Genomic DNA, 16225 nt, shown 5'->3' on the forward strand with positions numbered 1-16225 from the left:
CCAGCACACAGCTTCTCCTGGGCACTCGCTGTCCACCTACTCACTGCCCACAGCCTCCTGCTGACAACCAGCATTTCCTACAGTGCATTCTCGTTTTTGGTTTTTTTTTTTTTTTCAGTGAGTGGAGAAAGGGAAGGCATGGAGCACCAGAACTGCCCCCAGGCTTCATTCACTCCTTGCTCCTCTCCTTTGGAATCATGGCGGACTCCCATCCAGTCTCAGAAGTTATGATGGCAGAAGAACCAGCCTTCCATGCTTCATACAACTGTGCCACATCGCCTCTCCTTCTTCTTCCTTTCCTCCCTCCACTGACACCCTTCCAGTACTCACTCTGAGATTCAGTATCATCCCCACGATGTGTCCAATATCGAACCTCTTTAAATGGAAGGGTCCTTTCTAGTCACCACATTCAATGAGGACATGTTAGCAAGAGAAGGGTTACTTTGCCCTCGAAGCCATATAAGCTGGTGGCTATTTGTTGGAACAATCATGAAAGCTCCATCCTACCGAGACATGCATACACCTCCCTCATCTTGTGGACTCTAAAATATTAGACTCAGCTCTGGGGCTACAAACACGCTCATGAACATTCCTCCAATCAAATTCTGTAGGACAGCCTCAGAAAGAACCAGTTTACTGAGATTTCGGATAGCTCTTTGAACGGTAGCATTTACTCTATAAATTAAATACACGTGTCTATACCTCTGCCTGGAGTCTAATTGAATTGCACCAAAGACATATCAAATTTAAATTTGAGACCTTGACCAGATGCATAACATCTAAAAAAAGTCAGAGATGGTTTTCCCCATTAACTGGTTATACTAGATAACAATAAGGAAAAAGTACTGTTTCTCTTCTACTTTTATCTTCTGTTTCTCCCAAATAGATGTACTTACTCCTACTGATGTAATCCATGGAAGAATGACATATAAAAACACCTATAAATGAAAGGTGAGCAGAGTCTGAAAATACGTGGTACAATATGACCTTTACCAGAAGATATTTCTCAATTTTATGGTTTTTAATGAGCCACACAAGAGTTGATGCCTTACTCTGAGATGAAGGTGATTAGGTATATCAGTAGTTGCTAATTCAGGGTATTACCATCTGCATCTGGGGAATCTGCATTTTCTACTTGCATTTTGGTTTTCCAGGCTTATTCGAAATCTTCCCCAAATAGAATTTCAAGTTTCACAATAAAAAGAAGCATGACAAGGGGAGCAGAAAGCAGAAGAAAGACAAGGAACAAGAGAAGCAGACGTATTAAAGAAACAGACTCTACCAGGTACTGAAAAAGCCACCTTTCTGCCAAGCCTCTTGTGCATGCGCAAATTTACCCCAATGGCATCAACAAAAGGACTATTTAATCCGTAGTGATGGGAAACTTAATAGCTATTTTGGGGAAAAAAAAAATTCTCTAAGGTTTCTATGCAAAATAAGCTTCAGGTGAATTCAAGAGTTGCATGTATTTTAACATGTAAAAAAATGAAAACAGTGGAGTGCAATAAATATTAGCTCTGTAAATTTACAGTCATTGGAGCAATAAGAAAACAATAGGAATAAAAGATTACAATTCTAAACACGAAAAAAACCTTAAAGTAATGAAAATCAACTTCAAAAATCAAACTTTAAAAAACCAACTTTAAAAGAAATTTAAAAATCAACTTTAAAAATCAAGCTTGTAAAATATATTTACAGAGAGTAATATGAGTTGGTCTTCCACAAATAGAAATATAAATAATAAACCTATGGGAAAATGATTGTTTTTATCAACAGTTATTTCTACAAAAAGCATTGGGTTATTTGACATCTAGTAGGGTGGCAAAAATGCTTTCTTCAAATGCTGACAAGATTTCCTCGAATATGGTACTCTTTTATTCTTTTTTTTCTTTGTGAAGATGAAGTTCATATACATATAATTAATCATTTGAAAACAATCAATTCAGTGGCCTTTAGTACATGCATAATGTTATGCAAACATCACTTCTCTCTACTTTTAAACATTTTCATCACCCCAGAAGAATACCCCACACTCATTAAATAGTCATTCCCTGTTGCCCCCTCCCCACATTTGGTTTATCCATTCCCCCTTTAGGATGGATATTTGGGTTTTGTTCTGTCATCAACTATGATGAATACTGTTGCTATGAACATTCATGCATAAGTTTATCTGAACACCTGCTTTCAATTCTTTTGAGCATATACCTAGGAACGGAATTGCTAATCATAAGGTAGTTTATATGTTAGGTGTTTTGTATATAAGGTGCTTTATATTTTAGAGAACCACAAAACTCTGTTCCAAAGTGACTGCACCATTGTACATTCCATCCAGCAGTGTCTAAGAGTTTCAACTTCTCCACATCCTCACCAATGCTTGTTACCGTCTTGTCTTTTTTTAATATAGCCATCCTACTGGGAGGTGGTATTTCATTGTGGGAATGATTTCGACGATCCTAATGAATAATGTTGAGCATTTTTTATGTATTCATTTGCCACTTGTATGTCAGCATTAGACTGTGAGCAAGGGTTTCTCTGAGGTCTCAAGGTGTCCTAAGACTTCAAAATCTATGATACATTCTAAACAATCTATCGACCTACCTTTCTGCCATCTATCAATTTATTACTTATTTATTTATCTATCTATCTATCCATCTATCCTTATATCTATTTATTGCTTATTTATAATGATATATATAAGTATATATAGGTGGCTTCTTAAAGGTACAAACAATATGCTCCAATATAGGAATTTAAGTTATTTGACCTAATAAATCCACTCTTGAAAATTTATTCTGAGGAGATAAGCAACATATTTGCATATATAATTGCTCACCAAAAATACTGAATGGCAAAAATCAAAACCACCCAAGAAAAACATTAGGACACTCTTCTATGTCAACATGAAGAAAAATTATGCCAGAAATGAAATATTTATAAAGACCATATAGAAATGTGGAATCATAACCCATGGCAAAAAAGATCTGATTTCCAGGTTCGGTGTCAGTCACAGGGACACAGATTTGAAGGGAATGTCCTCAACCTTTGGGATTCTGCTTCAGTAGAACTTCCTTCAGCACTCTCCCATGCCAGGCCAAAGTAGGTACATACTATGTATATTTCTGTCCTTCTTCATATGATCTCAACAATAGTGCTTACCACACTCTATTACTGTGGTTCATTTATTGTCTGCTTCTACCTCCCACTGGCAGACTATAAAGTCTGTTAGGGCAGGGCCTGTGGTGTTTACTGGCTGCTGCAAGATAAACACCTAACAGAAGGAATGCACACAGCAGGGATTTAATAAACAGTAGTCGAATAAATTTACATATGACAGGATCATGGCATTATGATTAACCTGAATTCCTTAAAACTAATTTTCTTTGTGTTTGTTGTGATATCTATTTTATGGGGAATATTTTCAAAATTGACAGTGCAATATCTCATAATTATCGTTGTTATAATCTAAATGTGACATGCTTCCAAATTTCTCAATTAGGAAATTCTTAATTCTGCAAAAACAAAAAGAAGGAAATCTGTGACTGCTCTTTCCTGATTAGAATAATGTGGTTTATATGTCATGATTGCCTTGGTTTTTCTTACCCATTGGCAGTGGGGAAAATGCAATGACCATGTGAGAGTTTTTAGAAATCAGCCATCAAATCTTACTCCATAGGATTACTACTTTACAATAGTTTTTGGCCCGTTGAGAATGATTGCTCACTTAAAAACTAAAGATTATTACTAAATAACCATGCGAAGTTATGAAAGAAAAGCATTTGGAACCATAATTGTCAATGCAATGGATGTTTGCAAAGCAAAGACTTTTTCAGAAAATAAATGATAAAGCAATAGGCAAACCTTTGTCTGTAATTGTATCATAACATTTTTATGGTAGTATCTTCAGTATTAATATTCTATAATATGACCATAATCTGCAATGGGAATCTCAAGAAATTTTTAAATGTCTCTAAAAATGAATGTAAGAGAGAGTTTACATTAGCAACTTCTTTGCAGATCTTCTGCAGCCTTGAAATATGTTTTTAATACACGAAATCAAGAAGGGTTTTCTCAATCCAAACTTCTGTTTATAGGAAGAAACGGTATTCACTTAGGAATCCACATACCTAAGCCCTAAGATATACGTCAGTTTTGTAAGTCTGAAGAATAACTAGACTTGTGTCATACGATTAATATTTTCTGGAATGTCATGACTATATCTGGCCCACTTTTGCTGCTTCTACTCTGCCCTTGAAATATCCTTCCAGTATACCGTGAGTTTCTAAACATACAATTATAGCTTTATGTTGTCCGTCTATCACTTTGAGGTTAAGTTTACTCCACACAGACCTGTTTTAGTGCTTTTATGGTAAATAATTCACACTAGAAATGCTGCATCATGAAACTGAGGTTAGGGAAATTGTTATTTAAGCAAACACAATCGATCCCATATCATTTTAAATTTCCTGCCCTGTGATTTATCTTACAGCAAGGACCAGTGGGCCCAAGGTGGCAGCAAGGAGCTCTCGAGGAGAATGGCACACCTATCATCGTGGGCAGGCTTCTCTTCCCTCCCTCATTATTAATAAGCCTGCCCTGCCGCACCACCTCTACGCCTCACAGCTCTACTCCTCTTCCCTCCCTTGCTACTTCCAGCCTTATCTTCTCCACATTCATATCTGATCTCCCCAAATCCAAGTGGAAATCCAAATTTCCTTTGGCCAAGGAAACCGTATCAAGTTACTTTTTTGGTATATAATTTTTAAAAAGAAACAAAGGCCCTCAAACGAATGGATCATTCTCGTATTTCCTTCTGAACTGGGAAGAGGGAGATGGCAACAACTATGAGAGTCAGATCTTCAGGATGCCCGTGGGGACAGAAAGAGAGGGGTGCAAGCTCCTGGCAGAAAAGGGACATTGTCCTTTTCTCTTGATAGCTTAGCCGCCCAATGGGGAGCACTCCACTGAAAACTGGTTACAAGAGGCACCCCCTTTCATCTTCGTCACACTCTCATTTCCTTTTTTGCTGCTATTAATTCATTGATTTGCTCTTGAAACACTCACTGGGCAGTATACGATATAGGGGGCCACACTCTAGGTACTTGGGTTACAAAAATAAACAAAATGAGATAGTCCCTACCCTCCATCTGATCATATTCTAATGAGAGAATATATAAAAATCAATGATTATAACTCAGTACGAGATCCATGATAGATGCTTAGAGCATTGGGGGAGCACAGGGACCCCTGACCCAGTGGGCCCGGGCCCCCTGGAGCAGGCGCTTAGCACTGAAGCGTGGGTCCAGTGAAGGAATGGGACGGGTGGTGTGGGTAAGAACCCTCTCCCAGAGGACTAACAAGAGCAAAGGTACAGATGGGGAATTGGAAGCTTGCAGGATTGGGCAGTGGGAGGCAGAAACAACACCCATGGGAAAGGGAGAAGTAGAGCTGGTACGGTCGTCCCTCTGCTTGGCCATAGCTCTTCCTCCGTTGTCTAGACGAACCCGCCGACCTGCACACACACAGGCCCCAGGGAGCCAGCACCATCCTCGAGACCCTGCAGGATATGGTCACATTTCTCACTTTTTTCATCTAATCGGAACCACCTCTTCTGTTGCTGCTCGGTTTCTTTATCTGCTATTTGCTATCTGCTTACTATTTGATGAGTGAAACATCAGATATTTGCTATCTGCTTACTATTTGATGAGTGAAACATCAGATATTTGCTATCTGCTTACTATTTGATGAGTAAAATATCAAGCACCTTGCAGAACTATGCAGAATCAAGACAGGACACAGAAACTCTGCCTGACCTGTAAGGGGCAATTAAACACCGAGGCTATCACCAATACAGATTTAGAGCAAAACTTAGAACCAAAAAGATGTTATTAAAAAAAAAAAAAAATGAAGCAGCAGCAGCAGCAGGAGCAGCTGGGTGTGAGAGGTAGTGAGGCAGAAGCAAGAATGAAGGAAAACAAGGCCTCCTGGTGTGTTTGATCTGTGCCAAGAGCTACACACATTTTGCCTCATTTAGGGGTAAGACGGGGATGACACATGGTAAGGAAAAAGTTCTACTCAAGCAGACTCAAAATCCCAGATCAAGGATGCCTTGAGGGGATTAAAAGTTGGATTGCCCAAGAAATAGACTGGATACTTTAGATAAGAAAAGATTTGCATGGCAAATATACGATACATGACAGATCCATAATGTTAGCTGATGGGGAAAAAGGACAAGATTCCAGAACAAGGAAAGTCACAGTCTCATGGTGTTTGGCACAATGGAGCCGCGGTGATCCCACCTGATAAGATACGGATGCGTTCTTATCCAAACGTTCACACAAGACGGACACGCTGAGCTGATAGCAGAGGGGAGGGACCCACGATGGATCTGAAAGAAATACTTAGATGTGACATCACAGCTGCCTTCAAATATTTGAACGATGGTTGTGTAGAAAACATCTTAGACTCTTCGATGTGTCATTTTGGAAACAGCCTCAGGATCCAGGATCTCAGGGGTTCACATTTCAGGGGATGAGATTTCCACACACTGAAAGGCATCCCATATGTTCTTGTTGATTTATTGACTGATTTCCATCTTCAGAAAAGAACACCTCCAGTTTTCTCAGGCTTGAAGATGGCAGGTTAAAGCCACTCACAGACCAGAGAGAGGCCTTTGTTAGCAAGGATCTGCCTGAAGTGAGGCAGGTGAAGGCAGAGGACCAGGCGGGAGTAGGAAATAAGCAAATGGACACCCACGCACCCATGCACCCATGCACCCATGCACCCATACACCCAAACACGCAGCCCTGCAGAGTTCACATGGCTTCGTGGGAAGGGATATTCTTAAAGGCCAGTATTTACCAAGTAAAACATACTACCAACCATTAGTGCTTTACTTAGAGTGAGTATGGCAGATTAACTATCCTCTCTCCCAGCACATGCTCCTAAATCTGTGGCTCCCAATCTCATCTATTTCTCAGAATCTAATTAATCCAATTTCTCTACAAAGTTTTCCCTGTGCACTTACGAAGGCCATCTGACACACTGCAGAGAACACAGGCTAAGGAGTCCAGAAGCCCTCAGTTTGAATTCTGGCTCTGCCGCTGAGGGACCTCATTCATGCAAGGGTCCTCATGGCCCTATTAGTAACACGATAGTGAGTTTTTACAGACACGGGAGGAGTTAAGTGAAATAATATGAGTGAAGTGTTGGCGTACTTTACAAAAAAAAAAAGTTAACACCTCTCTTCCTAAAATTTTTATCCTTTGTCTCATCTAAAATTCCATAATATAGGGGTGACTGGGTGGCTCAGTCGGTCAAACATCTGCCTTTGGCTTAGGACAAGATCCCAGGATCCCAGGATTGAGTCCCTCATCGGGCTCCTTGCTCAGCGGGGAGCCTGCTTCTCCCTCTGCCTGCTCTGCCTGCCATTCCCCCTGCTAGTGCTCTCTCTCTCTGATAAGTAAGTAAATAAAAATCGTTAAATAAATAAATAATAAAATAAAATTCCATAACAAAGAAAGGGTAATAAATAATAAATAATGTATTAGTACTATTCCTCTGTGCTACAGGGCAGACGAGGTGGGAATTTTCAGTGGGGAAGAGGCTCTTAAAGAAGCAAAAAAAAAAGGTACTGACAGAGACCGGCGGAAATCCACACAGTGGGGAGTGCATATAAAGAATTAGTAGGGAATTAAGACAAAGACTGTACTAGGTAATTATCTGACACCAGGTAAGTTTCATACATGTCATAACTTCAGAGTTTCATCCATGTGATTGTGGATACTTTGGAGACAAGATTCAGTTCTGAGCCGTTCCTGTTACCTTGTAGTTGTGCATGACCCTGGGCAAGAATCATGACTCCTCTAGTAAGAATGACAACAGTAACAATAGCTGATCGTTAACGTGCACTCAGTGCGGGTCAGGCACTGTAGTAACTCTACTGCCACAACAACGCTTTGAGATGGCAGATCGTCATATTCACAGTCAAGGACCCGGAGCCACAGACGTGAGTCACCTCCCATGGTCATGTAAGATCCTGCATTTATTCATATACTGAATAATATAAGAAACCCTCATGTAAAGTCTTTCTCGCAATGAAATGACACATTCTATTTGAAAAACACCATGTGAACTGAACATCCCTGCATGACTGTCGCGCCGAGAATCAGGATATCAACAAGGGGCTGGCCTAAGAGATTTTTATCCCCATGCGGTTTCTCTTCCGCATGGGTGCTACTCTCTGAATCTGCCCTCTTGCCTGTAGAAATCTAGCTTTTGGCAGTCGACCCTGAACGTGTTCGTTCTTCCAAGAAAGCAGACTCCATCCAATCTCGGTTGCCAGAGTTCTCTTTCAGCAACGCTTCCCATCCAGAGACTACAGATCATAAATCAGTGTTAGACTGGAGTTGCCTTCTTTGCCCACAGTGCCGAGTGCCAGGCTCCATCGCGGGCTGGCACGTGCCTAAGTGTCAGGGGACGGAACAAGCAATCGGCCTCACTTACCAGGGGCGGAAGGAAATAACACCCAAGGCTAACTGCACGTGTAATAACTGTGATTGGGAGGTATATGGATGATCCAGGGGCTTTGAGACTATTTTAGTTTAGAGAAAATCAGACCAATACCCTCATCCTTGCACACATGACCAGGGAATTAAAACTCGGTCTGGGTATTTTTCTGATTGTTGTGTTGAGGAGCAGTATGTCCTTGCAGGGAGTTGTCAGGGGAGAGAAGAAAAGAAGAAGGAGAATCAAGGCTCTTCCAGATGCCACCTCTTGGGGCCTCCAGGCTAGCTTCCATGAGAAAGCAGGAAGCAGGAAGTGACTTCAAAAATTACTCTTAAAAAAAGCACAGGCTAGTTTCCTTTTATATATTTTGTCTTCCACTCCATAAATATTAACTCTTTCCTGCACTGTACTGTGTCAAATGTGAAAAATCCATAGGGATCATTTATATGAGGATGGATCATTATATGGGGATGGATTCATCAGGAGACTTTGCAAATCTAGGGGTCTATCTCTAATTAACACCATTAATGATGAGTATGATTAATGTGGAGTCTTCTGGCTACATGTGCCACGAGACGAGTCAGCACTAGCACTAAAAAGCAGAGTGTCTGCAAGAGAGGCTCGCTGTAAGCATCTGTCTCACAATCATCAAGATGAGATGCCCATCAGGGAAATACAAATCAAAACCACAGTGAGATATCACCTCACACCAGTCAGAATGGTTAACATTAACCAATCAGGAAACGACAGGTGTTGGCGAGGATGCAGAGAAAGGGGAACACTCTTACACTGTTGGTGGGAATGCAAGCTGGTGCAGCCACTCTGGAAAACAGCATGGAGGTTCCTCAAAAAGTTGACAATAGAGCTACCCTATGACCCAGCAATCACACTACTGGGTATTTACCCTAAAGATACAAAAGTAGTGATCTAAAGGGGCACCTGCACTTCGATGTTTATAGCAACAATGTCCACAACAGCCAAACTATGGAAAGAGCCTAGATGTCCATCAACAGGTGAATGGATAAAGAAGATGTGTTATGTATATACAATGGAATATTATGCAGCCATAAAAAATGAACTCTTGCCATTTGCAAGGATGTGGATAGAACTAGAGGGTATTATGCTGAGTGACATAAGTCAATCAGAGAAAGATAATTATTATATGATCTCTCTGATCTGAGGAATTTGAGAAACAAGACAGAGGATCATAGTAGAAGGGGAAGGGGAATGAAACAAGATGAAACCAGAGAGGGAGACAAACCATAAGAGACTCTTAATCTCAGGACACAGACTGAGGGTTGCTGGAGGGGAGGGGGAATAGAAGGAGTGGGGAGGCTAGGTGATGGACATTGGGGACAGTATGTGCTGTGGTGAGTGCTGTGAATTATATAAGACTGATGAATCACAGACCTGTATCCCTGAAACAAATAATATATTATATGTTAATTAAAAAAAAAAAAAAGATGAGATGCCAAACTGCCAGGCCCACATCTGTCTCTTGGTGTTCTTATCACACTCCACTGTTTTCTACATTGGGTCTCAGCATGGAGATCCTCCTATGTTTTAAGCACAGAAGAGCATCAGGATAAAGTACTGTGAAGGTCTATCATAACCCCTTGGTCAGTGGGCTTCTAGGCCCAGTTTCCTGTGCTCCTAGTGAGGAAAATTAGAACTCTAGATGCTCCTTCCTCTAGAGGGGGAGAAAGCAGCTGATCTGGGGGGGTCTGCCCTCAGGGAAAAATGACTCTAACCATGAATACTACAAATGAATAAAGCAAAGGAGATATTGTAAGGAAACAGCAGCAACTTATTTAAGTCCTGTGAAACTAGACTTAAGAAGTGCAGTGGAGAAAGGAATCATAAGTAGACAACAAATAACGAGTTCCCAAATAGAAGGAAAGATGGTGGAAAGCCAGGCAGCTCAGTGCTCAGATCCCAGTTCAGACGTGTGGCAGCCTGGGTGACTCACTTGCTCTCCTGGAGGCCATTTCCTCATCTTCACAATCAATGCTACCCTCACCCAGCCTCATCATCATTGAACTCATCCCTACCTCAGCACCTTTGGACAGGAAATACACTTATACAAAAGAAAGGCACCTCTTTGGGGGAAGACAGCTCACAAAAGGCATAGCCCTATTGGGGCAAGGCTTGACCAGTAGACTGCCTCTTTGTAGGAATAAAATTATCCCGTGTCCAGCTTAATCCAGCTTGGAAAAGGCCACCAGCCCAGTGCTCAGAGCCTACGGTGAATGGCAGCTCCCACTCACCTCCTCAGGGAAGCCCACAGACTTCCTCAGGGAAGCCGTCCATCGGCATAGCCTGACCCACCCTGACTCACAGAAAGGAACCAGGTCATGGGTTGGGAGAGCCCTCCCTAAGAACATTTGAGCTCATCTGTAACAAGGAAAAAAAAAATGAATCCTTAATTAGAGAAGGAATCTAATGCTCCGTGGGGTCTGACCGCTAGTAGGCGCTCTACAAAGAGCATCCATTATCACCACAAATTTTTCCTTCATAGTTTCGAACTCAAAAGTTTCTTGCAATCAGTAACCTGCTTTAACACAGCACAGGAATCCAGAGAGGCCTTGAAATTTCACAAACACTGCCGCACAACCACCAGTGAGTCCAATAAACCACTTCTGTGGCATCTGTAGTGACATAATTGAAGCCGGATTTACATTTATTTAAATAGTATAGTTTTGAGGGAATGAAAATATTTTAGTAAGCGGCACAACACATGTTTGAGGAAAATTTACAGAGGTACCTACCCCCTGCCCCACAGATTTCCTCACTTACCTATAAGCACCGTTTTGGAAATGAAGAGAGAGAGGGGAGCTGGGGGAGTAAAGTTTCAGGTCTGCACAATGGCACCTTTAACAAACCTGCCAGCTAGTCAGGAACAAAATAGGCTGGTTTGAAAAACTCTTTACCACTGCCAGTTAATATTCACAGGGCTCTAGGGGAACAAGAACTTTCAATGACTCAATATTTATAAATGCTACTGTTGTCCCCCAGACATGCGTCTTAGATTCCTGAGGGATCTTGGGAGTTTTTGCTATAATGAGGGTGAAGGTATTTGAGTTTTAAATGGGGAGAGGAGTAAGTAGGAAAACAAACTTAAACACACATAAAGGAACAATCGGTGGTCTTGAATTTGAATGTGACTTCAATGACTGGGAAATCCGACCTGTGTGGGTGATTACATTTTAATTTACCAATGTCTTAAACAGAGAGAAAGTATTTTAAATTGCACAGCCCTTCTGGTGAAGATACTTTCTTTGTCTTTTTGTTTGAAATTTTGCTGCTTTGTGTCCACAGATGCCAAAAAAGGCTACCCTTCAAATGCAGGATATCAAACTAGCTGAGTTTGTGTTTACAACTCCAATGGTGTAATCGAAACTCCAAATGCTCAAGGAACAATAACATTAGTGAAATGAAGTCAACTCTAAATTAAAAGTCAGTGTTTCCATTACCCACTCTCACAGTATTTTCTGGAGTTATATAACTTGATCATTAAAAAAAATGCTTGAGGCTGAAAACCTGTTCTGTGCCAATCTTGAACTAACCTAGTTTTGCAAAGCTCTGAAGTTTGTTTGCCCTTCCTTTTTATCCCTTTTCAAGAATGTATTACTTTTAAACACTACACATGAAACTGGACCAAAAAAATCGGTAACACCCGATGAGCCAATGCTGTTACATGCATCACTACTTCTTTTTTCAGAAGAAATTCACGATTTCTGTAAACTCACTTTCAAGGTGCCTGTGACACCTTGAAAAAGAGTTCAAATTCCTTTTTCAAACTTGGTCTTTAGCACATCTCTTCTCTGTTGGTGACCTCATCCACAAAACTGTAACTGCAAATTGGAATAGTAACTTTGGTAGGAATAAATCTCTCTCTAGAGCTTAACTTGGTAGAAATAAAGTTTACTATTATGATTTCCGTTATATTGGCCCTCTGTGGAACAGAAAAGAGCTTTTATACAAGGATATCAAAAAAAGGAAAAGAGGACAGTATGTGAGATCATTCTTCACTGACAGTAGACCGTAATTGTGCATGAATAAAGATATCTCGGGGGGGAGACATGGAAATATCTGGGCATCTGGGAACCCAAATACTTAGGATATGAAATTAGGAAAGGCAGAGCTAACTCCCCAAGATTGAGTTGTAAGGAATGCTTATGTCAAGAGGCCAGCTCTGGCTACGCTCAGGATGGCCTCCACATCTTCGCCACTGAAAAGTGCAAACTTCTGCATGGCATTAGCATAGGACCCATCCAATCTGGATACTTGCCTGGGAAGAAGGAGACAAATGAAACAAACTTCTGTGTGTGTGTGTGTATGTGTGTGTGTGTGTGCGCGTAAGTCTGTATATCTTCCTGTTTGCATCTTATAGGGGAGGCCATACATAGAGTAAATATATCTATAAATGTGGAAAGGGGAATGTTTTAACATTTCAATTACATTTTTATTTTGACTTTTATAGAACTGTGGAAAATCATCCTTTTTAAAGTTTTATTTATTTTTATTTTTTTTAATTAATTTTTTATTTTTTATAAACATATATTTTTATCCCCAGGGGTACAGGTCTGTGAATCACCAGGTTTACACACTTCACAGCACTCACCAAAGCACGTACCCTCCCCATAAAGTTTTATTTATTAAAGTCATCTCTACACCCTACTCAGGGCTTGAACTCCCAAGCCCAAGATCACATGCTCTTCCAACTCATCCACCAATCACCCCAAAATTCATCATTTTGCATAAAAATTAGAAACAGTTAGACTCTGGGTGAGAAGAAATGACGAACCGCACTTAATCTAGACACCCTCCAGTACAGTTGTTTCTACAATATCACTCAGCATCTAAATTATTTTATAGACACAGGCAAGATATATATTTATAAACTCAAATTTTAAAAAAACTGAATGAGTTGTTCTCTATCTTGTGATTAAATACTTTCAGTGATAGATAAATCATTATCCATGAAATAGCCTTTTATTCAGACAACATTTTTGGTTAAAAAATCTTTCCTCATGATCCTAGGAATGTCTTCTTAAGAAGTATCAAAAGGATTTGAGATTGAGAAGCACAAGGAAATATTGCTATAATATTTCTATTAAGTCTAAAAAGATCTGAACCCAGTCAAATGTAATAATTTTTTAATCATTAAAACATAACTAAACTACTTATTATATAAGCACTTTCTTTTATCAAGTTTTGAATAATGAAGTGACTTTCACCAAACAGTAAAGCCACGTTATTGATGGAATATTATGCGGCCATGAAAAGGAAGGGAGTACTGAAGCACGCTACAACATGGATGAAACTTGAGAACATCATGCTCAGTGAAGGAAGCCAGATACAGAAGGTTACATATTGTATGATTCTGTTTAGGTGAAATGTCCAGAGCAGGTAAATCTAACAGAGGCAGAAAGTAGGTTAGTATTTGCCTAGGGTTGGGTGGAGAGGGAATGGAGAATTACTCTTCTGTGGGCAGGGGACCAATGGAAGTGTTCTGGAATCAGAGAGCAGCAATGGTTCCACACTCTAAAAGCCACTCATTTGTAATCCTTACATCAGTGAATTTTATTGTATATGAATTATATGCTAACTTAAAAATAAGAACCATATCTTAAATCATGGATTTCACAGCAAAACAATTTTGATACATATTATTATCCAATGGATTCTGAACTCAGTAAAATGGCCAAAATGAATACTAACTTTAGGTCTGTAAAAGGTAGCTTTCTAAAAGTTATATGCTGAAGGATACTGAATAATTTATAAATATGGATTTTACTAAAGGATCTCTCACTAGAGAGATTTATGTTAATAGTTTTTGATCCATGAAGAATTTTAATCATTTTTATTTTTCAGGGAAGTGTGGGTTTACTTCCTATTATTTGTGCTTGCCTTTATGAAAGATCAGGAAATTTAAACCTCACTTTGCGTTTATTCAAAGAAAAGCTGACAATTTAAAACTTACTATAATCCATTTCAAATATGTCAGGGTTTCTTTAGATTTAACTTAAAACATGAGTGTTGTATTCTACCCACTTGTCATTCTTTTTTCAAATAACAATCACACATCCTAGAAAAACTGAAGGCAAATTTATCCAGTAACAGGTTAATTTTGGAAACATGACACTGCCTAGATAAAGAATATAGATGTTGACATTTTCAGATCATAACTTCAAAATATGATGCATATGAGACATATTATTTCTGTATAAGTAGCAGTAAAAAACTCTCAATTAAAAAGAAACTACAGAGGCGCCTGGGTGGCTTAGTGGGTTAAGCCATTGCCTTCGGCTCAGGTCGTGATCCCAGGATCCTAGGATCGAGTCCCGGATTGGGTTCTCTGCTTTGGCAGGGAGCCTGCTTCCCCTTCTCTCTCTCTGCCTGCCTCTCTGCCTACTTGTGCTCTCTGTCTGTCAAATGAATAAATAAAATCTTTAAAAAAAATTTTTTTTTAAAAAGGAAACTACATTGGGGCCCCTGGGTGGCTCAGTGGGTTAAGGCTCTGCCTTCAGTCCAGGTCATGATCTTAGAGTCCTGGGATCGAGCCCCACACCAGGCTCTCTGCTCAGCAAGGAGCCTGCTTCCCCCCCTCTCTGCCTGCCTCTCTGCCTACTTGTGATCTTGCTTTCTCTCTGTCAAATAAACAAATAAAATCTTAAATAAATAAAAAAGAAACTACATGTCATTGTATTTTTTTCCTATAAAGGCACATGAAATCTTCCATTATGCTATAGAATAGGATTGAGGTCACAGTCATATAATGTTATCCAATTTTTGTACTCATATTAGTCATGTTAGAAATTGTACATAGCTTGCCTCACTAGCTGTACTGTATGCTCCAGGGACTAATATAAATCTTGTTGTTGTTTTTTTAGACTAAGCCCAGTAATAATGTCTTGCCTACAAATAGGGACCTCATATCTAATTTTTGTTGAAAATTCATTCATTAAGTTGCTTGTATTACCCAATTTTCCATGACAGTTGCAGTACAGGATCGCTGAATGACCAGAAATGATCATGAATTCTACCATGTAATTGCTGCATAGATTGTTATGAGCATTATGACACATAGCTTTATTCATCCATAATATGAAGGGAAAAAAATCACCGTAACACTCACAGTTGTAACCAGGTCCAATACGGTGTTGAGCTTCCAGGCTAGCCAACGTGATATGGAAGATGATATGCAGCAACAGGAAGGAAAGACTGGTGAAGCACAGAGACTTTAATAGCCGGCCCGTATGTCCTAGACAGGAAGAAGCATGGAGAATTAAAGGAGTTTCAAAGGCAACGGACTTAATCTGACATCTGGAGCATTCCATCTGGATCCCATTTCTGCCTCATCTATTATAAGACACACTTGGAAGTGTATCAGGTATAATAATACTCAATTATTAGTCCAAAGCTAAAGCTATCTTATTCTCTTTATAAAATTATACAACTAATATTGATTAAAAATTCAGGCACCTGGGTAGCTCAGGTAAGTATCTGCCTTTGGCTCAGGTCATGATCCCAGGGTCCTGGAATTGAGTCCCGCATGGGGTTCCCTGCTCAGTGTGGAGAGTCTGAGTCTCCCACTACCCCTCCCCCCAGCTCGTGCACGCACTCTCTCTCTCTAAAATAAACACATAAATAAATAAATATTGATTAAAAAATCAGTGTAAAAGAAAAATGCTTTCCTACTTATTAGATGACAAAT

At 39.9% G+C, this 16225-nt stretch overlaps 1 protein-coding gene across 5 annotated transcripts in view; it reads right to left on the minus strand.

The window, feature by feature from the left end:
• Positions 1-16225, minus strand: part of PIEZO2 (piezo type mechanosensitive ion channel component 2) — a 450629-nt gene that overhangs the window by 274560 nt on the left and 159844 nt on the right. For all 5 annotated transcript variants that reach the window (XR_009345787.1, XM_059139043.1, XM_059139042.1 and 2 more), the window contains exon 3: positions 15647-15772. Coding sequence is in view for 4 of the 5 variants with exons in the window: in XM_059139043.1 (XP_058995026.1) it covers positions 15647-15772 (126 nt within the window). In the remaining variant the exon portion in view is untranslated. The remainder of the gene's footprint in view (positions 1-15646; positions 15773-16225) is intronic.

The sequence above is a fragment of the Mustela lutreola genome, chromosome 11, assembly GCF_030435805.1.
Source record: "Mustela lutreola isolate mMusLut2 chromosome 11, mMusLut2.pri, whole genome shotgun sequence".
Taxonomy (NCBI): domain Eukaryota; kingdom Metazoa; phylum Chordata; class Mammalia; order Carnivora; family Mustelidae; genus Mustela; species Mustela lutreola.